Source organism: Oncorhynchus masou, chromosome 6 (assembly GCF_036934945.1).
Source record: "Oncorhynchus masou masou isolate Uvic2021 chromosome 6, UVic_Omas_1.1, whole genome shotgun sequence".
Taxonomy (NCBI): domain Eukaryota; kingdom Metazoa; phylum Chordata; class Actinopteri; order Salmoniformes; family Salmonidae; genus Oncorhynchus; species Oncorhynchus masou.
In genome coordinates, this window is record NC_088217.1 from 48,891,084 (window position 1) to 48,918,822 (window position 27,739).

Here is a 27,739-nt window from a genome sequence, read left to right on the forward strand (position 1 = left end):
TGAATCTGTGTTTGAAATGTACTGCTCGACTCAGGGACCTTTCAGTTATTTGTATGTGTGTGGTACAGATATGAGTCAGTCATTCAAAAATCATGTTAAACACTATTATTGTACACAGAGTGAGTCCATGCAACTTATTATGTGACTTGTTAAGCACATTTGTTAAACACACTCCTGAACAGTTTGAATCATAGCCACGGGATGTACAGTGGCTTGCGAAAGTATTCACCCCCCGTCGCATTTTTCCTTTTTGCCAGATGGAATTAAAATTGATTTTTTGGGGGGTTCGTATCATTTGATTTACTCAACATGCCTACCTCTTTGAAGATGCAAAATATTTTTTTATTGTGAAACAAATAACAAATACGACAAAAAACTGAAACCTTGAGCGTGCATAACTATTCACCCCCCTCCCGCCCCCCCCCCCCCAAAAAATATCTATATTATGTAGAGCCACCTTTTGCTGCAATTACAAATGCAAGTCACTTGGGGTATGTCTCTATAAGCTTGGAACATCGAGCCACTGGGATTTTTGCCCATTCTTCAAGGCAAAACTGCTCCTGCTCCTTCAAGTTGGATGGGTTCCACTGGTGTGCAGCAATCTTTAAGTCATAACACAGATTCTCAATTGGAATGAGGTCTGGGCTTTGACTAGGCCATTCCAAGACATTTAAATGTTTCCCCTTAAAACACTTGAGTGTTGCTTTAGCAGTATGCTTAGGGTCATTTGGAAAGTGAACCTCCGTCTCAGTCTCAAATCTCTGGAAGACTGAAACAGGTTTCCCTCGAGAATTTCACTGTTAGCGTCATCCATCATTCCTTCAATTCTGCACAAGTGTCCCAGTCCCTGCCAATGAAAAACATCCCCACAGCATAATGCTGCCACCACCTTGCTTCACTGTGATGGTGTTCCCGGAGTGATGAGAGGTGTTGGGTATGCGCCAGACATACTGTCGGAAGTTTACATACACTTAGGTTGGAGTCATTAAAACTCGTTTTTCAACCACTCCACAAATTTCTTGTTAAATCAAATCAAATGTATTTATATAGCCTTCTTACATCAGCTGTTAACAAACTATAGTTTTGGAAAGTCGGTTAGGACATCTACTTTGTGCATGACATAAGTAATTTTTCCAACAGTTGTTTACAGATGGATTATTTCACTTATAATTCACTGTATCACAATTTCAATGGGTCAGAAGTTTACATACACTAAGTTGACTGTGCCTTTAAACAGCTTGGAAAATTCCAGAAAATGATGTCATGGCTTTAAAAGCTTCCGTTAGGGTAACTTACATAATTTGTGTCCATTGGAGGTGTAACTGTGGATGTATTTCAAGGCCTACCTTCAAACTCAGTGCCTCTTTTCTTGACATCACGGGAAAATCAAAAGAAATCAGCCAAGACCTCAGAAAAAAATGTGTAGACCTCCACAAGTCTGGTTCATCATTGGGAGCAATTTCCAAATGCCTGAAAGTACCAAGTTCATTTGTACAAACAATAGAACGCAAGTATAAAAACTATGGGACCACGCAGCCATCATACCACTCAGGAAGGAGATGCGTTCTGTCTCCTAGAAAAGAATGTACGTTTGTGCAAAAAGTGCAAATCAATCCCAGAACTACAGCAAAGGACCCTGTGAAGATGCTGGAGGAAACAGAAAGAAAAGTATCGATATCCACAGTAAAACGAGTCCTATATTGACATAACCTGAAAGCCCGCTCAGCAAGGAAGAAGCCACAGCTCCAAAACCGCCATAAAAAAAACAGACTACGGTTTGCAAATGTAGATGGGGACAAAGATTGTACTTTTTGGAGAAATGTCCTCTGGTTTGATGAAACAACATTGACCATCGTTATGTTTGGAGGAAAAAGCGGGATGCTTGCAAGCCGAAGAACACCATCCCTACCGTGAAGTACGGGGGTGGCGGCATCATGTTTTGGGGGTGCTTTGCTGCAAGAGGGACTGGTGCTCTTCACAAAATAGATTATGTAGATATTTTGAAGTAACATCTCAAGACATCAGTCAGGAAGTTAAAGCTTGGTGGCAAATGGGTCTTCCAAATGGACAATGTCCTCAAGCATACTTACAAAGTTGTGGCAAAATGGCTTAAGGACAACAAACTTTTCTTTTTCTTTAAGCAATGTTTTTTATTCTTGACACTTTTCCGTAAAGCCCAGCTCTGGAGTGTACGGCTAAAAGTGGTCCTAAGGACAGATACTCCAAAGTCCGCTGTGGAGCTTTGCAGCTCCTTCAGGGTTATCTTTGGTCTCTTTGTTGCCTCCCTGATTAATGCGCTCCTTGCCTGGTCTGTGGTGGGCGGCCCTCTCTTGGCAGGTTTGTTGTGGTGCCATGTTCTTTCATTTTTTAAATAATGGATTTAATGGTGCTCCATGGGATGTTCAAAGTTTTGGATATTTTTTTATAACCCAACCCTGATCTGTATTTCTCCACAACTTTTTCTCTGACCTGTTTGGAGAGCTCCTTGGTCTTCATGGTGTCACCTGCTTGGTGGTGCCCCTTGCTTACTGGTGATGCATACTCTGGGGCCTTTCAGAACAGGTGTATATATACTGAGATCATGTGACAGATCATGTGACACTTAGAATGCTCACAGGTGGACTTTATTTCACTAATTATGTGACTTCTGAAGGTAATTGGTTGCACCAGATCTTATTTAGGGGCTTCATTTGAAACAAGTTATTTTTTTCATTTCACTTAACCAATTTGGACTATTTTGTGTATGTCCATTATATGAAATCCATATAGAATATACATTTAAATTACAGGTTGTAATGCAACAAAATAGGAAAATTGCCAAGAGGGATGAATACTTTTGCAAGACACTGTAGGGGTGCTGAGGGTTCTGCAGAATATCCCCTCCCCCCCAAAAAATATCACGTTAATCCATTACACAACAAAGGAAAAAGGGGTATGAATACATTCTGTAGGCACGGTATATTCTTCTTACTATAAAATCATATAATACACACAAAAAAAATGACACAGGACTTATAAGCATATCTTATAAGGGTAGCCGAGTGGTTAGAGTGTTGGACTAGTAACCGGAAGGTTGACAAGTTCAAACCCCCAAGCTGACAAGGTACAAATCTGTCGTTCTGCCCCTGAACAGGCAGTTAACCCACTGTTCCTAGGTGGTCATTGAAAATAAGAATTTGTTCTTAACTGACTTGCCTGTTTAAATAAAGGTAAAATAAATAAATATCTTGCCAGATAAGATACAGTAGGCCAACTTATATTTTGTTCTTCTGAATGACATTTTCTTCATACAGTATCATATTTCTTTAATCCTGCCTAAAATAAATAATGCATTTATTTTGATGGTGCATTACATTGATTTATTTTACTTTTTTAAAATGTAGATGTTCCAAAGGCATCAGAGACCTGTATGCGGATTGCATGCATGGAGGCCTGGAGACGCTAAATGTGTTTATGTTAATTAATTGTCAAATACCGTGAGACTGGCCCCCTTTTGCATGACAATAACCCGTTGACAAAATGTCATGTCCGCCACAGCCCTATAGTATCTGTGATAAGAGGTGACAGTGTTCATTTTGGAGTAGGATTTCCTTAATATGGACATAATAAATGGGAGGATTAGTAATGCACTTCAATTAATAGATGAATCAAGCAGAGTTGGTCCATTGTTTGAAATGTCCCCATCAAATGGTGCAGCCTCATCAATCTAATAACTAATGGAAGGAGAGCAGGAACGGGGAAGATACACCATGCGCAGTGATTCATTACAGTAAATCAATGGGGACCTTTTCTGCTTCTCCTGCTCATTTGGACATTTGAGCTGACTGCAATGGCTTATGATATTACCTTCATTTTTCAAATAACTTCCGGTGACACTTTATTTGGCTCATCCCAAGTGGATGGCTTGTAGATGTTCATTAGAATAACTTTCAACCACATTCCAACTAACTACAGTATCTACTAACCGTAACCCTTACCCTAACCCTTATTCTAAACCTAAACCTAACCTTAACCTTTACCTTAGCAAGCAGTTGCTTATCGGCAAATCATTTGCTGATAGTATGACCACCTGTAGATCATCTATATGGGACTATTAAAAAAAAAGTGTAACTTAACTTCCCAAGTTTGGTCAGTAGTTAAAGTGCATGGGCACACAGTAGGGTATGAATAGTTCTGATACTGTCAGTAATGCAAATGCATTTCTCATACCAGCCGAAACGGACAACAATTAAACACCAAATTCAATGCATTTCAAAAACCGCCATGACAGACGTTTGTTTGTGACATCAATCGAGTCATACGGCTTGTTGTTTATACTCTCCTATATCAAATGAAGTGACCCGGTAGTGTTGGCAATGACATTGCCAATCATTTTCCATTCAGCAGAAGTTGTGCAGATGGTCCCCCCAGGTCCCTGCATGAAAAACTGCTGATTTAAGAGGAATGTCATGCTTAATTAATAGCAGCCCGTAAATGGAGTGCGTTCCACACAAAGACCGATATAAGCCACCACCATTCTGCCGCTCTCGCCAGCAGGCACATTCGCCTCTGTGCATCCAGCTATCAGCAAGTCACTGAGCATCATCAAAATTCACAACGCGACCTGCTCAAACACGGGCTTAGCTACTGATGTTTCAATGAGGACAGCTCCTCTTTTCATGTGACAGTACCTTAATCCCGTCAGACTGGAGCCACACCAAGCTGACACCCCTATGGAAATGTGCTTTAATGACATTAATGGTAGGCCTTTTGAAAACAGAGGAGATGAAGGGAAGCGGGGAGCATGTAGCACCAAGTGCACTGACAAAAAGCCCTACCCTTAAAAACTGGTGTCGGTTTTAATGCCGTTCTGGGAATAGACACTCCGTGGCCAAAAGTATGTGGACACCTCCTTGTCGAATATCTCATTCCATAATCGTGGGCATTAACATGGAGATGGTCAACCCCCTTTGCTGCTATAACAGCCTCCACTCGTCTGGGAAGGCTTTCCACTAGATGTTGGAACATTGCTGCTGGAATTTGCTTCCATTCTGTCACGAGAGCATTAGTGAGGTCAGGCACTGAAGCGGTCACTTAGGCGATTAGGATTGGCTCGCAGCCGGAGTTCCAATTCATCCCATATGTGTTCGATGGGGTTGAGGTCAGGGCTCTGTGCAGGCCAGTCAAGTTCTTCCACACCGATCTCATAAACCATTTCTGTATGGACCTCGCTTTGTGCACGAGGCCATTGTCATGCTGAAACAGGAAAGGGTCTTGCCAAACTGTTGCCACAAAGTTGGAAGCAGAGAATTGTCTAGAATGTTATTGTATGCTGTAGCATGAAGATTTCCCTTCACTGGAACTAAGGGGCCTAGCCCGAACCATGCAAAACAGCCACAGACCATTATTCCTCCTACACCAAATTTTACAGTTGGGGCAGGTAGCGTTCTCCTGGCATCCGCCAAACCCAGATTTGGTCATCGGACTGCCAGATGGTGAAGCATAATTAATCACTTCAAAGAACGCGTTTCCACTGCTCTAGATTCCAATGACGCCGAGCTTTACACCATTCCATTTTGATCTTAGACTTGTCGGCTATGGAAACTCATTTCATGAAGCTCATGACAAACAGTTATTGTGCTGACATTGCTTCCAGAGGCAGCTTGGAACTCGGTAGTGAGTGTTGCAACTGAGGACAAACAATTTTTACGTACTATGCACTTGGCAGTCCCGTTCTTGTGTGGCCTACCACTTCAAGGCTGAGCCGTTGTTGCTCCTAGACATTTCCACTTCACAATAACAGCACTTACAGTTGACCAGGGCAGCTCTATAGCAGGGCAGAAATTTGATCAACTGACTTGTTGGAAAGGTGACATGGTAACATGTTGAAAGTCTCTGAGCTCTTCAGTAAGGCCATTCTATTGCCAGTGTTTGTCTATGGAGATTGCATGGGTGTGTGGTTGATTTTATATATGGCGTGGCTGAAGTTCAAATATGTAAACATACCTTGACGATAAAGATGCTAAGTGTCTGGGTTTTAGTGCATTAATCCCACTTAGGCTAATACGCCTGTTTATTTTGATGGGCCAGTCACAAGAGCTGTATCTCCTTCACTAAGATGGCAGGAATCTGCTATTCACAGTGGCTCAGTGCAGTGTGGGATCTGCGGTGTACATAACAGCATACATACAGTACTTAGTATGTATAGGGCACACTGTACCTATCAGGAAACCAATTTTCACATGCAGCATAGCTCTGATAAGATATTCCTAATCCTCACATCCAGTCCTCATGCTGAAGGGGAAACAGGTCCATTGGTGCAGCCAGAGATATAAATAGGGCATGGTTTTATTCCACTCTCATAAACATGCAGATTGATTAGGGTCATTTTCTGCTAGCCTGCCTCCCTCCACCCAACCCCCTCCCTCCATTAGTGATGAAAACCTAGATTTATTGCCACGCCCGTCACTGCCACACTATAATTCACTGGCACATTGGCTGCATGCTTTTATGTAAATGAGCAATCGCAATAAGGCATATCAAAAAGCATGTCTCTGTCTCTCTGTTCATAGGAGCGCATACAGGTTGCCAATGGGCTGTTGTCAATCAGCCGACTGACGCTGTCCGATATTGGAATGTATCAATGTGTGGCTGGAAACAAGCATGGGGAGGTCTACTCCAATGCAGAGCTCAAAGTCATAGGTAAGGCAATACAAGGTGTGTGGGTGTACGTGCCTGACAGCCTACATGCCGGTGCATGTATTGTATGTTGTACAGTATGCACGTTTGTTGTGTGCATGTTTTAGTGTCATAGGTAGTTTGTTTTTCCGCTCTCTACCATCACAGTGTGACCTCTAGCTTCTCTGTGATTGCCTCCTAATTAAAAGGCATTCGTTAAAAGATGAATGCACTGGGGTGCTGTTGATGTATGGCCATGCCACTGTGCTCCCCAGTCCCACCCATCTGCCCTGTCAGTCCTGTTCCTCTGGACCCTGTTCCCTGGCACAGGGCTGGCCTTCAGCTCTCCCTCTCAAAGCCCATCTCCCACCACTCTTCATCATTGTTTTGCCATTGATTGAAATTAGATCCAACACAGCCAAAGTTCCCAGGTTGAATTAAACGTGGAGGAGGTAAACACGTCATTGACAGCCCCTGGCACTAATTGAAGTGCTTTATAAAAAGCTAAGGAAGGGAGGATCCTGGAGAGAAAAGGAGATGATCATCATAGAACTCATTTGAGCTGCAAAACAGACATGACATTTTCCCTTTGTTTTTCTTAGCCGAGAAAAGGATTCCCTGTTTTTTAAGGAGTGCAGTGTGTTGCACTCTCCTTCCTTCCCTGCCATTTCTTCTCAACACATTACACGCCTCACTTTGAAGTAGACAGCAGCCATGCAAGGGTGTATTAAAACCTTTAGGGGTTATACAGATAACGTACCATTGCATAATCATTTTTTTTGTTTTGTGCTTTTTTTCAACATGTCTGCCTTTGACTCACTCTCTGTCTAGTCCATACAAGCTGGAGTGTGGAGTTTAGTAATCTCCTTGAGCCTTGTTTACACTGGCTAAGACCTGCTCTATCTCTGGCCAATGACAATGACTATCTCTAGCTCTGGCCAATGACAATGACTATCTCTAGGTCTGGCCAATGACAATGACTATCTCTAGGTCTGGCCAATGACAATGACTATCTCCAGGTCTGGCTAATGACAATGACTATTCCCTTGATGTATATGTTGTTATTTCCTGTGACATCACCAGGTAAAGACTCTGGACCCAGTATACTAAGGCCCTGAGGTTCTCCTAGTTCAGGTCATGTGTTCAGGATAAACTCATGTCTTTACGCTCATGTCATACATGTTGAAAGTTAAACATAAAAAGTAAAGGGGAAGGGAAGTGTTGAGTTTTTAACATGCATGTGTTGTCTTAGCTGTTGCCCCAGATTTCTCCCAGAGCCAGCTGAGGAGCCACACAATGGTGAAGGAGGGAGGAGATGTGCTGATGGAGTGCAGGCCCAAAATGTCCCCCTGGGGTGGGATCTCCTGGAGGAAGGGCAGTGAGACTCTACAAGAGAGCAACAGGTAAGCAAAAAATCTCTCTCTCTCTCGTTATTAGGTAATCCCTCTCTCATAATGGGGTTGATTTCCTAAACACTGGGGTTACTGTGGGATTTGTTCTGGTATGGTACCCTGGAGGCTATGTTTACTGTATGGTTACCTTTCCCGGCTCTGTAGCTTGGTATTATATAACTGGTCATATTAGTGATTCTATTCCTCAATGTTACAGAGTACCTCCTTGACTGTTAACATTTTATATCCAGCTTTGGGTTAAAATAGATATTGGAAGTAACGTCTCTGTCTGTATACCTACCCGCTTCAGATGTAGACTCCCGTAGGCCAGTGTTAATTTTGCCAACAATAACTAAGACGAAAAATATTAGCCAACGACCTATATTTCCTGACAAAAACGAATGACGATAATGAGACAAGATGCCATGGGGAAAAAAAGACAACTATTCTAAGTGACTTTTCATTTGAGATGACAAGAGGAGAATTCCATGCGAGACTAATGGACAGGAATTTGACAGGAAGCTCCTTTTCATCTGTTTTGTCCAATCATAAGCAAGCATACCTTTGCAGAATATAATGCAAAGCTCTCATTGGTCTTTTAGTTCAAAAGGCTGATTGAGCTGATATACAGTATCCACAGACATTTCAATTGTAACAGTAATGTTTACTGTCTCTTACTTTCGTATTGCCTGTTTTAGCTTTTTTCCAATTAGCTTTTTCCCGTGTGGAAATACTAAATCTATTTGCTGAATATTAGCTAATATACAGTAATAACTCGAACATTGTTGGAAATGCTCAGATTCTCCCCTTTTAAGGGAATCACTGTCATTTACCTCATCACAAGGTGGAGAAAAACCGTAGGCCTAAATGGTTAAACCTGTAGTCAATAGCAAGGGAATGGGGAATACCTAGTCAGTTGTACAACTGAAATGTGTCATCTGTATTTAAACCAACCCCTCTGAATCAGAGAGGTGCAGGGGGCTGCCTTAATCAACATCCATGGCTCCTGGGGAATAGTGGGGTAACTGTCTAGCTCAGGGGCAGAACAACAGATTTTTACCTTGTCAGCTCTGTGATTCGAGACAGAAACCTTTCAGTTAACTGACCCAACTCTCTAACCACTAGGCTACCTTCCATCACTGGATAGAAGGCCTAGTTGGTCAAGGCTATTTTAATGTGCACATAGAAGTTGGAGGTAAAAAAAAAATGCACAGAGGAAAATGTGACTAACATAACAGTGACTAAAACAAGACTAAAATTGTCCAGAGGTTTAGTTGGCTGATAATAACTAAAACTATGAAGGCTGAAATGACTCAAATGAAATCTAAAACATCTGACACAATTCAACACTGCCGTAGACCTACATTCAGTAAGGTTTTCAAGTCACTTAGTGCACAAAACATTAGGAACACCTTCCTAATTGCACCCCCTTTTGTCCCCAGAACAGCCTCAATTCGTCAGAGCATGGACTACACTGTGTCGAAAACGTGCCACAGGGATGCTGGCCCATGTTGACTCCAATGCTTCCCACAGTTGTGTCAAGTTGGCTGAATGTCCTTTGGGGGGGGGGGGGGACCATTCTTGAAACATACGGGAAATTGTTGAGCGTTAAAAACTCAGCAGCGTCGTAGTTCTTGACACAAACCAGTGTGCCTGGCACCTGCTACCATATCCCGTTCAGGGGCACTTAAATATTTTGTTTTGCCCGTTCACCCTCTGAATGGCACATATCACAATCCATGTCTCAGTTGTCTCAAGGCTTAAAAATCCTTCTATAACCTGCCTCCTCCCCTTCATCTAGACTGATTTAAGTGAATTTAACAAGTGACATCAATAGTGGATATGTTTGGAATGGAGAGTTTTGTTGATTGATTTGGGGTTTTGCACTGCTGTGACACTGTTATATGTTCCAATGGGATGATTAATTCAACAGCAGTGGCTATATTACGGTTGAATGGATGGATGTTTCCTTGTGACCCTGTTGAGAGAGTGTATATGTTTCCTAACATCAATAAGGGATCATATATTTGACCTGGATTCACCTGGTCAGTCTTTATCATGGAAAGAGCAGGTGTTCCTAATGTTTTGTGCACTCAGTATATAATGCCTGTTGTAATTCACAGTGTAGATGTACACCACAAGCAAACCAGTGTCAGTACTGAAGGTATAATTGGTTTGGCCAGTACTTATGGGTGTCCCCATATGCCCCTCGCTGTGCAGAGTCCTGGTGCTAATCAAGCACTTTTCGCCCTCTGTGGGGGTGTGTGGGTGACTATACCAGTCACTGTCTGCTGACATGACACGCTTTTCTGGACTAAAGTGTTAACTGCTAACAGTGACAGGAGAGTAGGGTGTGTGTGTGTGTGTGTGTGTGTGTGTGTGTGTGTGTGTGTGTGTGTGTGTGTGTGTGTGTGTGTGTGTGTGTGTGTGTGTGTGTGTGTGTGTGTGTGTGTGTGTGTGTGTGTGTGTGTGTGTGTGTGCGTGCGTGGCATCAGGGGTCTGGTCAGTCAGGCTGTCCTGATCCAGACAGCAGCTGCACCCCTTTTTGTGGCACAACTCTGACAGCAGGACTGTGTGCACAGTGTCTGGCACGTCTTGTCAGAGTTTACATATACACAAAGAAGTGTTGTCGCTAAACAAAGTGGCCCTGCATTTGCATAGTGGTTGCGCTGCTTGTGCCCTTCAGTTGCCCTGTATACTTATGTATATGATGCTGTCTCCCTAGCAGACTGATCAAGGCTGGAATTCTGAAGCACATCAGGTTTTATTAATAAAATATGTATTTTTCTCTTTCGTCATCCGTCTTGAACTGACAGCTAGAATCTTGGTTGAACTGTGAGGTAGCAACGGATTACACACAACAACAACAAAAAACGAGGGTTCTTCAAAGTTTCTTTGGGAAGAGTGATGGTTCTACTAACTAAAAATAACTGACCCAAAGAACCATTTGAGCCATTCAATGTCTCTTTGCAGTTCAAGAAAGGGTTCTTTCCTCTTTTAGTGATAATTCAAATGTGGGGGTGGTGGTTTATGAGAATTTTTTTGAGGCGCAGATTTGCTCACAGCTCTTTTTTGTGCAACCGTGAGTGAGAGTGTCATTCCAACATCTAATCTGTTGTGTTGCGCCAGTACATGTTGTATATGGCAATGCCAGTGAAGGTGTCTTGTGAAAGACTTACCTATAGCCTTGTGTCAATTGAGAATGGGTGACTAAGTCAGTAGTTCTCAATTCTCTCCCAGCTGTTCCAGAGCTAGCACCCCTGATTCATCCTACGGTATGGCATTTTAACAATATATTATCAAGCCAGAATAAAACAACTCTGTGTTGTTCTACAAAGAAACTTTGATGATTGAGAAAGGTTCTATAAAGAACCATAAAAAGGAGTTCTATATAGGCCCAAGAAGCATTGTAACCATAGAGGAACCATTTTTTGGTGCTAAATAAATATAAACCTTTTTAATGGTTCTTCATAGCACTGTAGATGTTCCTTTTAGAACCTTATGAACACGGTTCTCTATAGAACCTTCAAAAATATATAGCATATAGCACCAAAAAAGGGTTCCGCTATGGTTACAAGCCAATAGAATCATTTGTTTTTAGCGTGTATGCTTTTCCCTTTCCATGGTTTCCAACACAGATATCCACTGAGCTACAGTAACTGATCATTTTGATTTAACATCCTGCTCGTAGCCTATGGATATGTTTGGAATGGAGAGTTTTGTTGATTGATTTGGTGTTTTGCAACTGATGTGACACTGTTATATGTTCCAATGGGATGATTAATTCAACAGCAGTGGCTATATTACGGGTGAATGGATGGATGTTTCCTTGTAACCCTGTTCTTCCCTGCTGTTTTGTGGGTCCTTGTTGTTTCACTATGAGCTTGTTAGAAGTAGATAGATAGTTGAGATATACTGTATATGTTTGCTGTAGCGGAGAGGCCTACCAGAACTCATATACTGTATGGTATTTTAATGTTCTGATCGGGACTTGTTAGAAGCAAAGGCAAAAGTGGATTATTACATCTGGACCAGTACCCCATAAACACAATCTATCATAATAATATGCTATTCACAAAGGGAATTATATTACAATACCTCTAGGTCTGTGTTCTTGTGGAGTCCTGAATTGAACTTGAAAAGTAAATTGTCATGCTTTTACTTTGTAAATGCTATTCAGTGCAGACCACCTCTTTGACACAGAGGTAATTAAAAAGAAAAATGTGCAGATAACACGTTCGCTCGCATCTGTCCCAGGTTGTATTGTGCTGGATGAAATCTTGTCAGGATGCTGGATTGCATTGTCAATAGGTGGAACCCTGCCAAATTACTTTTTTGCAGAACTGAAAAAATGTGTGAGGCATTGAATGTGTTGTCTCTACTCTTCTTGCTTTCTTTCTTTCTTCTTCGCCCTATTTCTCTCTCTCTCTCTCTATCTCTTCCTCTCTCACCCCAGTCTCATTCTCTCTCTCACACACACACTCTGCTCAGACATACAAACCTACTTTGAGCCCAAGTTGTCCTGCCCTTTCTGGACCGCCGACATCTCATGCTATGGAAGTAATCATCACCTGTTCTTGTCGTCATTTAACATATTGTCTCACTTCGAAAGGACTGTGTTACTGGAGGATGAATGCTTTGATAACCATTGTGATTTAGCGGTAGTTAAAAAACCTTAACATCATGTAAAGTGAAACTAGTTCACCATGCAAATGAGAGGAACACCACTGCTTTGCTTTGTCCATCCCAGATCGATTATACCAGTAACACAATTACTGCACTTGAGAGTAATCAATAATCACATTTATTGTTTTGAAAATAAGGTGTGAGCAGGATGTGGCGGTACACCTGCTCAGGAGCGTGCATAATCAAAGGCGGGAGGGGGGTGTGTGTTGTGAACCCCTTTTGTTCAAGATTAATTGGCCTAATTGCGTTAGCGCTCCACTGTGGCTTTAGAGGGAGGGGAGCCAGTGTCACCAGCTGGGTAATCCATCTTCATAGCAGCAGCTCTTTTTTTCTGCAAGAGACCAGCAGAGAGTGGGGTGGGGGGGGGGGGTTGTCTTATCTCTCCCAGACAACCCTGCAGGGACCCGGTTTAGATGACATCAGCTGGAACAAAGCAGCTGAGAACGCAGAGCAGGGTCTTGCTGATGAGTGTATAAGTGGGCCGTGTCAGGCAATGGACCGTTGCCTAAAAACATGCCATTTCAATATGTCACCACTGAATTGGAAGAGAGAGAGAAAAAAAAAGTGTTGGCCCCACACACCAGACCCACACACCAGACCCACACACTCAACTGTCTCTGTATGAGTGGCCACCGCCCGCCGGACATGCAGACATTCTGTTTTCCCCTCCTCTCCCTAAATTAAAGGCAGTCTTTCAAAGGGCTGTGTGGAGTTATCTTACACCACAGCAGCACTCGTAGGGGAGATACATTTTTTTTCATTCAGCTTAACTATGTCAAAGGAAATATAGATACCTTAAGGGAAATATAGATATCGTTCCATCAAAGATATCTACATATATTTTGAAACATTGTATATCCCTGGAAATAACCAGAGGTATGTAAACATAACCGTTTTGAAAGCATTTAACATAGGCTTAAGCCATGGTGTAACCTCATATCCCAGTGATAATGCCTGGGAAGAAAACACTTCAACTGTGGCCTAGAGAGGGAGCGAACCCCACTGAGGAATGCATTTTTCATCATTTGAATCACACAAATGCGAGGTGTCTTCAAAATACTATGCATATTATGCATAAAATGGACAAATGTAATCATTATTTGTATGGGGTATATTGATTATCTATTGACTCAACTTTCCCCTTGCTAAGTGGCACAATTTACCCCAAAGCAACCATTTTGACTATATTATCTACAAGGATGCACTTTCATGCTAGGTTTAGGACCTCATATTGTAGCTTATAGAGACCCCAAAGTATGCATAAAACAGTCTTTAAATCAGTCTACTTTGGTGTAGACAGAAGCAGCATGAAACCTATAACACAATAAATACATTTTACTTTGTAAAATTCTTCTTCTTCTTTTTTTTTACCTAGCTTGCTTATCACTTTTCCCATGTGGTTTCTTCCTTCACGGACTCCATGAAATGATGACCTCTTCCTAAATATTACCTCATCCTGACCTAGAAATATTTCAAACTATTTTTGGGTCCTTTGATATAGTTGCTTGGCTTCGGATGGAAGTCTTAAACTGATATGCAAGTGGTACAGATCAACTGCAGTGTGTTTCGGTGTGCTGTGATGCTGTAACCCATTGTCTGTGAAGCACAGGGGTTTTATTGCCTTGGTGAGATCTGTTTAGTGGCTCTATATTAGTTTTGCTGTAGTATATGGAAGGAGGAAAGAAAAGTAGATTGGTTAGTGTCAGTTAAGAATTACATATGGCAAGTTTACTCAGTCAAAGCCATGGTATGTTCTCATGAAGGCTCAACATAATGTCGCGATAACATTTATCTAATTGCTGTGTAGAATTTTTACTGGAGTTGTACAATTGAAGTATTACATACTTACAAGAAGTCCCAGTCAGTGGTGATTGTATTGTATTGTAATGCGTAGGCCTCTGCAAAAATGGCTGTATCATGAGCGATACAGTAGATTAAGTTAACTTCCAGAAGATGTCATGCAGAGACCATCTTCTTTTAAACATTAACCTCACTTTAAATCTATTCTTGTAACTTTCACCTTTATTACATGTGGCCAGATGGAATTATTCTACCTTCTTACTGCATAGAATAAGTTACCTTGATTGCTTTGTGCACTTTAAAGAAGTGCACTGTGTTTTGACTTTACAGCTTTTTCTACCACTCTCTCTTGAACTCATAATTGGTGGCTTGTCAGGCCTTGATGCCTGGCCGGGGGTGTTTAACATACAACGCTTGTAGAATATTCTCCCTACATCCCTGTAGAGTGGATAATGGATTGAGTGGTGGGAATGAGGCACAGCAGGGGTTTCTGCGTCAGGGTGTTGACTGTTGACTGCTCCGCCATATTGAGGGTGACAGGGACTGGAGTGAGATTGCTCCAGATCTAGCCATGCTTTTGGCCCATCTCTAACCCTTCCTGCAAAGCAAGAGGAAAAGAGATGGCTCTCACATAAATGAAGTGATGTCTGCCAGAGTGAACTCCATTTACAGACCCCATCTGCTATGCCAGACACACTCCAGAATGAATCAATGTCAGGAAGGAAACCAAATGTGGAATGAGTATCAGCACATTTTTATAAGTGTCCACAGAGGAAGCTTGTGATGCATTTACTTACATTGACTTAGTATAAACGATTTTGCACTCAGTCATTACTCAGACATGATTAAGTGTCACACTTGCACTTTTTAAAATGTAATAATGTGATTTTCATCAAACGTTGCTCAAAGTTACATTATGAAATCTTAACATGAAACAGATGCGTTGTTATTAAAGAGAGAGATTAGCCCAGAGCACTGTTTTAGTTTTCATTCATTTCAGTGGTGCCATGCTGTTGTGCTTATTAAAAAACATTGGTTATCATGTTTGAATGTCACTTCGCATTTTTTCTCATCACGTCTCTAATTTCCTCATTTGATTCTAATTGAACATCTGCTTGGAAAAGTGGAGATCTGGATCTCTGCGGCGGTGCCTGTGACAACGTCGCGTTCCGAGTGGAATATTGAGAGGTTCTGCAGCCTAATAAACGTATCTCATTTCCTCACCTTGAAGGGAGGCACACCACCTGATAAGTTGTTTGTGCAGCTTATGGTGCTCATGGTCATTTAGCAATAGACTCTGTCTTCAGTCTGGTGTTGGCTGGGCCGGGAATGTCACATGAAGGGGAATGGCCCTCCCACCTGAGGACGAGAGCAGGCTGGAGCTCTGCTGGGGTACACTGACAGCCCCCCACACACACACACACACATGTGCACACACACATATGTGTACAGTACATACACACACACACACACACACACACACACACACACATGTTCAAAGGCACACACCAATGCGAATGGATGCACTGACTGGAGCACATCCCAGCACAGACAGACAGACAGACAGACAGACAGACAGACAGACAGACAGACAGACACACACACACACACACACACACACACACACACACACACACACACACACACACACACACACACAAACACAAACACTCCTCCGTGCAGTCTTGATTTCACCTAAAGTATGTTGTGGCTTTTATCACTTACATAGTTTTAATAGCTGACCTTAACTTGATCTATCAAGATGTGCAGTGCTAGTGCATAGAGGATTCATGTTTTTTGAATATTTCCCTCTCCAAAAAAAGTAAATTAATAAGAAACACATCACATATTTTTTTAAACCTTTATTTTACTAGGCAAGTCAGTTAAGAACAAATTCTTATTTACAATGACGGCCTACCAAAAGGCAAAAGGGCTCCTGCTTGGACAGGGCCTAAGGATTAAAAAGAAAACCATAGGACAAAACTGTTGATGTTATATTTTATACAGTATATGTTTTATATTTTTACAGACATTTTATAAAGTATTTTTATTCACGGAAATCATGTATTGATACCAGTGGTAGATTTATCGGTAACACTTTATTTGGATGGTTCATCTGTAGATGCTCTACAGACTATCAGTAACATTTCAACTAAATATCTACGAACCTTAGCCCTAACACTCTACTAACTTTAGCCCTAACACGTAACCCTAAACGTAACCCTTACCCTAACCCTTATTCTAAACCTAAGCAGTTGCTTATCAACAGATAGGTGTAACCGATTAACTCAAAATAAAACATGCCCTTAATGATCAAGCTATTTCCGGTCATATCAAGTTAGCTGAACCCTTGTTCCCGATCTTGTAAAGGTTGTAAAACAAGCTCAAGGAAGTTAAGTTCATCGACTTAACCCAAATAAATCTAAACCTGGAGATTTTTGCTGAGATTAGGTCAGAACACCTTTGCTGAGATTAGGTCAGAACCCTTTGCTGAGATTAGGTCAGAACCCTTTGCTGAGATTAAGTCAGAACCATCTTTACCTGTCCACGTGCCATGTTCTTCTCTATGGGATTATTCTTTATCTGGGAGAGACTGCTGCTGATATCGTTTTTCAAAGGGACAATGTGCCAGCACAGCACAAGTAATCCATCTTGGTTCCCGACAATTTCTTTGGAACCGGTGTGTGTGTGTGTGTGCTCCTTATTCCTGAAGGATACCTCAGCCAGCGCATGAGGAGGAGATTAATATCAGTGGAAGGGAATATATTTTGAGAGCAATTTGTGATTAGAGGAAGGATCCTGTAGCAGTACATCCACACAGCCCTCTGTGGACCAGGCAGATAAACACTCCACTCCTTCCAATGCAATTACCAACACAATCCCATCCTGTTCTCCTGTTTCACAGTCGGAAATGAAGACAATGTAAATCGGGAGCTTTGATTAAGACAGCTACCTGTAATAAGTAGTAGCTCTGCACAGCGTTTAATTCATACGCATACACTGAGTGTACAAAACATTAGGAACACCTTCCTAATATTGATTTGCACCCCCTTTTGCCCTCAGAACAGCCTCAATTGGCCAGAGCATGCTCTCTACAAGGTGTCGAACGCATTCCACATGATTATGCTGGCCCATGTTGACTCCAATGCTTCCCACGGTTGTGTCAAGTTGGCTGGATACATACAGGAAAGATACATACAGGAAACTTTTGATTGTGAAAAACCCAGCAGCAATGCAGTTCTTGACACACCCAAACCGGTGCACCTGGTGCCTACTACCATACCCCATTCAAAGGCACTTAAATATTTTGTCTTGTCCATTCACACTCTGAATGGCACACATGCACAATCCATGCCTCAATTGTCTCAAGGCATAAAAATAATTGTCTCCTCCCCTTAATCTACTACACCAGGGATGAACAACTGGCGGCCAATTTTTGTAGGCCCGCGGTCCAATTTTTTAAATACATTTTTAAAACAATTTTTCATTGTTGTCTGTGTGTTTTTTTGGGGAAGTCAGTCAGGGTCACATGTTACTGTTGAGATTTATAATAATAGAATACACAAGGTGCAATTTATAAATTTAGTTGTGCATCAGCAGCCACTCAATTAGCCAATGTCAGCTACATTTTTTTAAATTGGTAAATTAGTCTAGCGGCCAGCTCCCTAAACTTGTAGTAAGCATGATCGAATTACTATTTACTATAGAATTGTAGAACTGAGTGAAATTAGTGATATTATTGCCAGATCTCCTCTCCGCCCCATGGGAAAATGTGAAGAATTCAGGAAATTAACTTTAAAACAAAACAAAACATTTCTTCACTGTCACGGGGGGCCACTAAAATGTTTTGCTTACAAGGGTGTGGATATGCGGCCCTTCGTGATGAGTTCCGTTTTTGGCTGAGCCTCCACCTACATCAAAGTTTCCCATCCCTGATCTACACTGATTGAAGTGGATTTAACAACTGACATCAATAAGGGATCATAGCTTTTACCTGGATGCCATGGAAAGAGCATGTTTTGTACACTCAGTGTATAAAAGCATATTCAGTTAGAAAAGCGTATGTATTAAGGAATGTTATTGTAGCCGGCCTAGGTTGCATTAGCCACGAAGAATGTGTCTGTTAGATCCATGGGGAATCACTTGTCATTTCTCTCTTTATGTGAAGGTGGTGTAAGAGGGAATGTTTGGCACCTCGGTGTATTTGTTTCACAAAGTAGAGATTAATACTTCCTTTGCAGGCTAACACCCCTGTCCCCTGACTGTGTTTTGATTAAGCTGCATATTGCCATGGAAACCGTATTAATGCTACAGAATGCCCTGGAGACAACGGTCAACCGAGACAGAGCTGAAAGGAAATGTCATTTCATGTATAGCCTGCAATTCAGTCTTTTTTCTTCCTCCATCTTAATGTAACTGAAAAAAGAAAAATAACCCACTCAGTGCATTCTGCTAGTTGCAGGGTAGAGCAGGGTAAATCATATGTACTGTGACAAGGGGAATGAGTCCTTACTTACTGTCAATCATTCTTCTTCTTTCTGTCAGACATGTACACTCAACTAGAGCTCTGTGCAACACTGGCTCCAGATGCACTCCTCGTACTCCTGTTGTGCTTTGATTGACGTGTGCAAATTATCTCTATAGGGTAGGCCTTCTAACAGTAGCTTGAGGAACTTCCAAGCATTGTGTTGTGTTCATTGCTGTTATTCTCAGCATTACTCTCCATGATGTACTGTTCTGTTCATCACATCATTGTTGTTGATAATTAGTGCATTCAGTGGTCGACAGTTCCAACTTTCTGCTATTTAAGCAATGTGTGAGCTTTGTGTTATTAAGTACATTTAGTCATCAGGGCTTCCAACTTTTGAAGATAGATCATTCACGATAGGAGATCTCACGCCAAGCTATCAGCTCCAGCCCTAGCTGGAGGGGTATGGGGATCCCCTCCCCAGGAATAAAATAGCTGTTTGAAAGCTAATTTTCTGCCATTATACATGTTTTCACGTGGCTTAGTCCCATGACCAGGGTGAAATAAAAACCATAGGTCAGGTGTATTCGGGATCATTTTAAAATTGAATTAACACTGAAAACTCAACAACTTGGTTTGAAGTTCATTTGAGATTATTTGGAGATGGAATTTAGAGTATGCTAGCTGGGGAAACATTGATGTTTGGTTCTGAAATGCTAATATTAATGGTTGGTGGCAGTAGCCAGACATAGCATGGATTGCAGCCTCTCCTTGTCCATAACAAACAAACATGTTAATATGTAATTCATTTGGGTGAACTCTCCGTTTAAAATAGGACCGTAGAAAATCTTGCCTAGAGGTAGCTCTCCAAAGGGGGTTGGCCACCCCTGATCTATGTTTCCCTAATACTGTGGGTTTGAATATGGTCATGTGACATTTGATTTCTACACATTACCTTACATTCAAGAAAAATCTAAAGTGAAATAATAAAAGTATGGGGGATAACAGTAGTGTTTGTTCTGAGATAAACACACTAATTAGTATATATTTTAGCTTTGTAGGGTATGGGAATTTTTCTAATGTCTTGTGAAAGACCTAAATCTAATCTGCCCCTACACCCAACCCAAATGATCTTTCAATGTATTGTTGTCCCCCCACTAGAATCAGATTCGTTCGGTTCACAATTTGTTTGGGCAAATAATGTTAATAATACAGATAGAAATTCAGGCTAAATTTCCTCTGAATGTTGCCTTTTTGTTGTTATAGCCGAATGAACGTAAGTGCTAGATTGCCAATGACCAAACAAGGTGAATAATGTAGGCTATGGATCTGGGCTCATGCAAGTGGTGGATTATCAAGTTGGTAGGCTCGGTTATATTATCACATGCTGTCAAAAAGAAGCATTCTGTTGACAAGTTGCACTGCTGCTCTTTTGACAATTTAGCTCACAAACTTTGATCAGATGAGAACAAAACTGCCTGTCCAGTATGCCGTGGCTGCTCCACTCTAATCGTGAGGGCCATTTCTTTACAAACAAACATCCAATCGCCTTGGTACTAACCCAATCACAAGCTTCAATCTGCCGTGGTTCACAGAGCGGTGGTAGGAAAATGATGGATCTCCCGGGTGAAGCTGCCACAGTCATAGTGCTCGTGATGTAGAATTGCAGGGTATATGCTCCCGATTTGAAAATGATTTGGAGGCACAGTTGAAAAGTTCAAGCGCTGTGTTAATCAGGAAATAAAACCAGCACTTTTTTCCATGCGTGAGAAATAAGAGATGTGGCGTGTGAGTGTGTAAAGAGGGTCAAATGTGTCTCTCGCCCAATGCGTAAATTGGCAGCACTGAGTCATACAACACTTACTGTACCTGTATCCATCCACCTTTAGTGTCACGTTCTGACCTTAGTTCTTTTATTATGTCTTTGTTTTAGTATGGTCAGTGTGTGAGTTGGGTGTGTTGTCTATGTTCCTTTTTCTGTTTTGGGATTTCTGTGTTTGGCCTGGTATGGTTCTCAATCAGAGGCAGCTGTTTATCATTGTCCCTGATTGAGAACCATATTTAGGTAACCTGGTTTCACTTTTGAGTTGTGGGTGATTATTTTCCATGTTAGTGTTTGTTACCACACGGGACCGTTTCGTTTGTTTCACTTTGTTATTTTTTATTTGTATAAGTGTTCCATTTGTCTTATTAAAATGGACACTTACCACGCTACAAATTGGTCCGACCTCACTTACTCCTCATCAGAGGAAGACGACGAGCGTTACATTTAGGTAGATTTGTCACACACTACAGTCTAGACACTCTAGTCACACTAAACTCTGATATATTCAATGCTTATGGCAGTGTCATCATAAATATGCAGTTTGAGTGACATTTGAGTTCTCTCCTGTTGTGGGGGTGTCAGCCCGACCGTTAGATGAGGTGCCATTTGTATGTTGTTGCACCTCATTTTACAGCCGATAACTGTAAATCATTTTCTATCATAACGACATCAATTCCTGAATAATTTGGTAGAACTAACAGTGCATGTGACAAGGTAAGAGGTACTGGCACAAGCCTACGTAGGGCAAAAATCAATATCAATTACAGTGCTATTGGAGAATTGTCAGAGGTAAATGCTCAGGTGTCCCTATTTTACCAATGTCAGGCAATCGGTTTGTTGTCTAAGTGAAAAAAAAAACACCTCATTGCCACACATATTATCGTAGACTGTAATTGCCTGTTAACCTTGGGGCTGACAACTTTAAAAACAGTGGTATGCACTCTGGATTTATCTCGATGGTACAGTGAAAATTGACTTCTCTGTACTTTTCCCATTGAGTTGAACCACACACTGCATTCTGCGTCATATAATCCGACTTTGGTTTTTTTGGGTCAAATCTGTGCAGTTTGACTTGATTTACGTGTCTGACAAGGCCGTTCCTCTCAAACACGAAGCTCTGCGGGGAATCTGGGGAGAGACAGACTTTCCGTTTATCTTGTGATGTCAGAATTTCACACCCTACACTTCAGGACTTTAAAGCAGTCAGGAGTGTAGATCAAAAGTTGGGTCCAACCTCTTGTCCTGTTCAGAGGATAGGGTGACATAGCCTTTCCCCTGTAGACACCTGATCTGAGCTTTTCCTATTCAACCCTGGAGCAGTGTTACTACCACCGACGCTTTGATACAATCATGATTACATACACCACCTGCAGGTAGGTCAGTGTCGACCAGGACAAGCAACATACACATAAGGATAGGTATGCATTAAAGTAAAGTTAATACTAAAGGGCACACACAGCTACAGTACAGTAGCACACAGAGTGAAACACTGAAATACTTGTTTATGTGCTGGATGAATGCTGCATGCATTTGGAGATTGCATGGCTCCAGTGGTGTTTGGACTTAACCAGATGGGGCGAAATGAGTGTTAGACGAGTGCAGAGATGCAATATGCACTGAGTGTAACGCACCTTAGCCAAGGTTAATTATTTTGTAAAATCACCGAAAGCGTAAGATGGCCTTTTTTCACACGGCCTCGTGGCTGAGTAATTCTACTGATAGAATCTTAACCCCTATTTTCACAGTCCTGTTTTATTTACCGGGCTAATGAAGAGCACACAAAGACCCTGCATTCACCTGTCCAACCGGGCTCTGAGATGAGAGGGTGTATTTGTGTATGGTGGTGTCTACCAATGCTACCTTCACATATGCACGTACTAGGATATTGGTGTAAATAGTTTGATTTATGTTATGCCAATATATACTGAACAGTCAGTATCTCCTTTGCATAGAGTTGATCAGGCCATTGAGTATGGCCTGTGGTATGTTGTCCCGCTCCTCTTCAATGGCTGTGCGAAGTTGATAGATATTGGCGGGAACTGGAACACGCTGTCGTACAAGTCGATCCAGAGCATCCCAAACATACTCAATGGGTGACATGTCTGGTGAGTATGCAGGCCATGGAAGAACTGGGATATTTTCAGATTCCAGGAACTATGTACAGATCCTTGCGACAGATCCTTGCGTGCATTATCATGCTGAAACTTGAGGTGATGGTGGCGGATGAATGGCACAACAATGGGCATCAGGATCTCGTCACGGTAACCCTGTGCATTTAAATTGCCATAGATAAATTGCAATTGTTTTCATTGTCCGTAGCTTATGTCAGACCATACCATAACCCCACCACAACCATGCAGCACTCTGTTCAGAACATCAGCAAACCGCTTGGCCATATGATGCCATCTGCCCGGTACAGTTGAAACCGGGATTCATCCGTGAAGAGCAAACTTCTCCAGCGTACGAGTGGCCGTCGAAAGTGAGCAGTTGCCCAGTGAAGTAAGTTACGACGCCAAACTGCAGTCAGGTTAAGACCCTGGTGAGGATGACGAGCACGCAGATGAACTTCCCTGAGACGGTTTCTGACAGTTAGTGCAGAAATTATTCGGTTTTGCAAACCCACAGTTTGATCAGCTGTCCGGGTGGCTGGCCTCAGATGATCCCGTAGGTGCAGAAGCCGGATGTGGAGTACCTGGGCTGGCGTGGTTACATGTGGACTGCGGTTGTGAGGCCGGTTGGACCTACTGCCAAATTTTCTAAAACAACATTGGAGGCAGTTAATGGTAGAGAAATGAACACCACAGCTCTGGTGAACATGCTTGCAGTCAACATATGAATTGCACGCTCCTTCAAAGATTGAGAACTCTGTGGCAAAACTACACATTTTCGAGTGGCCTTTTATTGTCCACAGCACACGATGCACTTGCGTAATGATCATGCTGTTTAATCAGTTTCTTGATATACCGCCCCCTGTCAGGGGAGAAATGCTCACTAACAGGGACAAATTTGTGCACAAAATTTGATAGAAATATGTTTTTTGTGTGAATGGAACATTTCTGGGATCTTTTATTTCAGTTCATGAAACATGGGACCAACACTTTACATGTTACGCATATATTTCTGTTCAGTATAAATAGCATCAGCAATTATAGCTGTTTGCATGCATCAAATCCAACATGAAATGCAGTACTCTCAACATTTCAGTGTAGTGCTGCCACTATAATTTCAAATCATTTCTGGTCCCTGGTTTTGTCATGAACTCATCCAACACACTCTCACATTCTAGCACTTCCTTTCACAATACATCTGTGCCATTTAATTAACTCTACATACAATGTAGTGTCCTTCAATTATGAGGTAGTAAAGACAACCAAAACTGACAGCTTGTTTTGCATGTACTGTAAACTGAATGCTTGGGTCTCATGTACCGTAATATAGTCTTATATATAGTGTTGACGTTTCAAAAAGAATGTCAGAAAATATACTGAGAGGAAAGGTTTTTACTTTGGACCATAATTACAGTTTCCAATATGCACTTCACAGTACGAGCAATGGATTCTCTGAGACTAATGTTCTTTTTTTAATCCCTTTCATCTTGGAGGACATAAAAGATTAACACTGTCCAGTCTCTTTGCCTGTTACTTGATCTTCTCCAATACATTTTTTTTGTTTGTATTTTTTATGATTACATGAGTACTGTGTTTGGGCTTTTCGCCTCTTGTTAGAAATAAACGTCTCCTCTTCGGAGGGGTTTACAGCGGCAGCCGTTAACTTTGTGTGAGGCTGAGATGAAAAGAGTGGCACTTGTGTTCATCTCACCTGTGAATTATTGATACGTCCTCCACAGCAGCAGGAAAGGAAGCTCTCCTGAGACAGTGGGAAGATCAGACAGACATGTTGTCCAAAGGTTTCTTAAGTAGGGAGAGGAGGAGTAGAACTGGAAGACATTTACTTCACTTAGTTGACTTATAGTTTACCTCAGCTCCTCTAACACCAGCTTCAAAGCTAACGTCTAAGTCTACTAATAAAGCCTTTCCCAGTTCTGTAATTACAGCAAGAAAGGCATAGTAGGATGCATTATGTTTGTTCACTCTCCCCATTTGTATTCTTTCTGTGGAGCTTTTCTCAGAGGATGCACCAGTCACATGATTGTCCTTTTGTCCCAGGGTATAAGGGAATTGTGGAAATATACAGAGTCAAGCACACAAATGCAGGTATTGAGTTATATGAGGCATGTGCTCAGAGAGGTAGTCTTAAATTAGGTCAGAGCTTGATCTAGTTAAAACAATGTGTTGTTGCCCTATTTCTTCACAGTCTGGGGGTTATACTTTAACAAACCTAACGCAATGGTAAATCTTAGCGATAGCGTTATAGTTTCAGGAGTGTGTCAGAAATATTTGATCTATTTTCACAACTGGAATTAAGGGCTTAGTAGCTGGCGGTGGCGTGAAAGGGCTGGGTTTTGATGAATTAACAAGTTGTGGGAGTGTCAAGGTTTGGCCTCTCACTGGCCAATCAGAACGTGCTCCATGCCTAAATATGTGGTTACTTCAAGTTGTGTATTTATGGTCTTTTATGTGTTGCATTGTCATCAACTCCAATTTGAATGTTAGTCCATTATAGCCTATTTCGTTAGATAGCCTGCCCCATATTTGCTAAATGAACATGTTTGCAATCCACATTGTTCTAATTGCATTGCTTCAATATGGAAATAAGCTGTTAAACGTAAGCTACAGCTTTCGCACTGATATAGTGGCTAGACATACTGTAAATTGTAGTCTGGACATAGACATGTCAAACGTAGTCAATAAGCAAGATTAAATTCACTAGGCTATTGATAAGGCCTAAAAAGACAGTGTATAATTCTAATCAAATTGTAATAAAAACAAAACAACAACTTGCTTTAAATAGGCTATGGCTAAATACAGTTACAGGCACAATAATTGCTCCTCGTGGACATATAATACAGACCAGGCCATTTAGACTATGGAGAGTTTTACGCACATGCAAACCTTTCAGAGGAGCTGGAAAATTTTATTTTATTTATCCGTTATTTTACCAGGTAAGTTGACTGAGAACCTGTTCTCATTTGCAGCAATGACCTGGGGAATAGTTACAGGGGAGAGGAGGGGGGATGAATGAGCCAATTGTAAACTGGGGATTATTAGGTGACCGTGATGGTTTGAGGGCCAGATTGGGAATTTAGCCAGGACACCATGGTTAACACCTCTACTCTTACGATAAGTGCCATGGGATCTTTAATGACATTATGCAAAGTGCATACAACCGCTGAATTGCATAGAGCCACATTCAAATAATATTACTAAAAATATTTATATTCATGAAATCACAAGTGCAATATTGCAAAACACAGTTTAGCCTTTTGTTAATCCTCCTATCGTCTCAGATTTTGAAAATATGCTTTACAGCCAAAGCCATCCAAGCGTTTGTGTAAGTTTATCGATCGCTCTACAAAACATTATGTACACTTGGTCAGGAAAATCAGAAAATCAATCAAATGAATCGTTTACCTTTAATAATCCTCAGATGTTTTCACTCACGAGACTCCCAGTTACACAATAAATGTTCCTTTTGTTCCATAAAGATTATTTTTATATCCAAAATACCTCCATTTGTTTAGCGCGTTATGTTCAGAAATGCACAGGAAAGAGCGGTCACGACAACGCAGACAATTTCCAAATAATATCCGTAATGTCCACAGAAACATGTAAACGTTTTTTTATAATCAAATATATAATCGATAATATATCAACCGCAACTGTCTTTATCAGTGGGAGAAGGAGAGGCAATGGCTGCCCAAACTCTGTTGCGCGAGCAAAACTCATGCGAACACCTGACGTGTTATCTTTCTCGCTCATTTTTCAAAGTAAAAGCCTGAAACTATGTCTAAAAACTGTTGACACCTTGAGGAAGCGATAGGAAAAGAAATCTGGTTGATATTAACAAACTTCCTACAGTCACTGACACCTTTCATTTTTTGTATTTAACTAGGTAAGTCAGTTAACCTCTCTGGGATATGATAGGTGTCCCACCTCTCCAACTGCCAGTGAAATTGCAGGGCGCCAAATTCAAAACAACAGAAATTCCATAATTAAAATTCCTCAAACAAGTATTTCACACAATTTTAAAGATAAACGTGTTGTAAATCCAGCCACAGTTTCGGATTTCAAAAAGGCTTTACGGCGAAAGCACACCAAACGATTATGTTAGGTCAGTGCATAGTCACAGAAAAACACAGCCAATTTTCCAGCCAAAATGAGGAGTCACAAAAAGCAGAAATAAAGATAAAATGAATCACTAACCTTTGAGGATCTTCATCAGATGACACTCATTGGACTTCATGTTACACAATACATGTATGATTTGTTCGATAAAGTTCATATTTATATCCAGAAATCTCAGTTTACATTGGCGCGTTATGTTCAGTAGTTCCAAAACATCTGGTGATTTTGCAGAGAGCCACATCAATTTACAGAAATACTCATAATAAACATTGCTAAAAGATACAAGTGTAATGCATGGAGTTTTAGATCCACTTCTCCTTAATGCAATCGCTGTGTCAGATTTCAATTTTTTTTTTACGGAAAAAGCACACCGTGCAATAATCTGAGTACAGCGCTCCGACACAAAAACAAGCCATACAGATACCCACCATGTTATGGAGTCAACAGAAGTCAGAAATAGCATTATAAATATTCACTTACCTTTGATGATCTTCATCAGAATGCACTCCCAGGAATCCCAGTTCCACCATAAATGTTTGTTTTGTTCAATAAAGTCCATCATTTATGTCCAAATACCTGATTTTGTTTGCGTGTTTAGCCCAGTAATCCAAACTCATGAGGCGCGAGCTCTAGGTCCAGACGATTAGTCAGAAAGTTCCATTACAAT

The 27,739-nt window shown here is 41.3% G+C and overlaps 1 protein-coding gene across 3 annotated transcripts in view; it reads left to right on the plus strand.

Annotated features, from left to right (window-relative positions):
* Window positions 1-27,739, plus strand: part of cntn4 (contactin 4) — a 169,940-nt gene that overhangs the window by 105,557 nt on the left and 36,644 nt on the right. For all 3 annotated transcript variants that reach the window (XM_064968917.1, XM_064968919.1, XM_064968918.1), the window contains exons 10-11: window positions 6,552-6,681; window positions 7,910-8,060. In XM_064968917.1, the coding sequence (XP_064824989.1) occupies window positions 6,552-6,681; window positions 7,910-8,060 (281 nt within the window). The remainder of the gene's footprint in view (window positions 1-6,551; window positions 6,682-7,909; window positions 8,061-27,739) is intronic.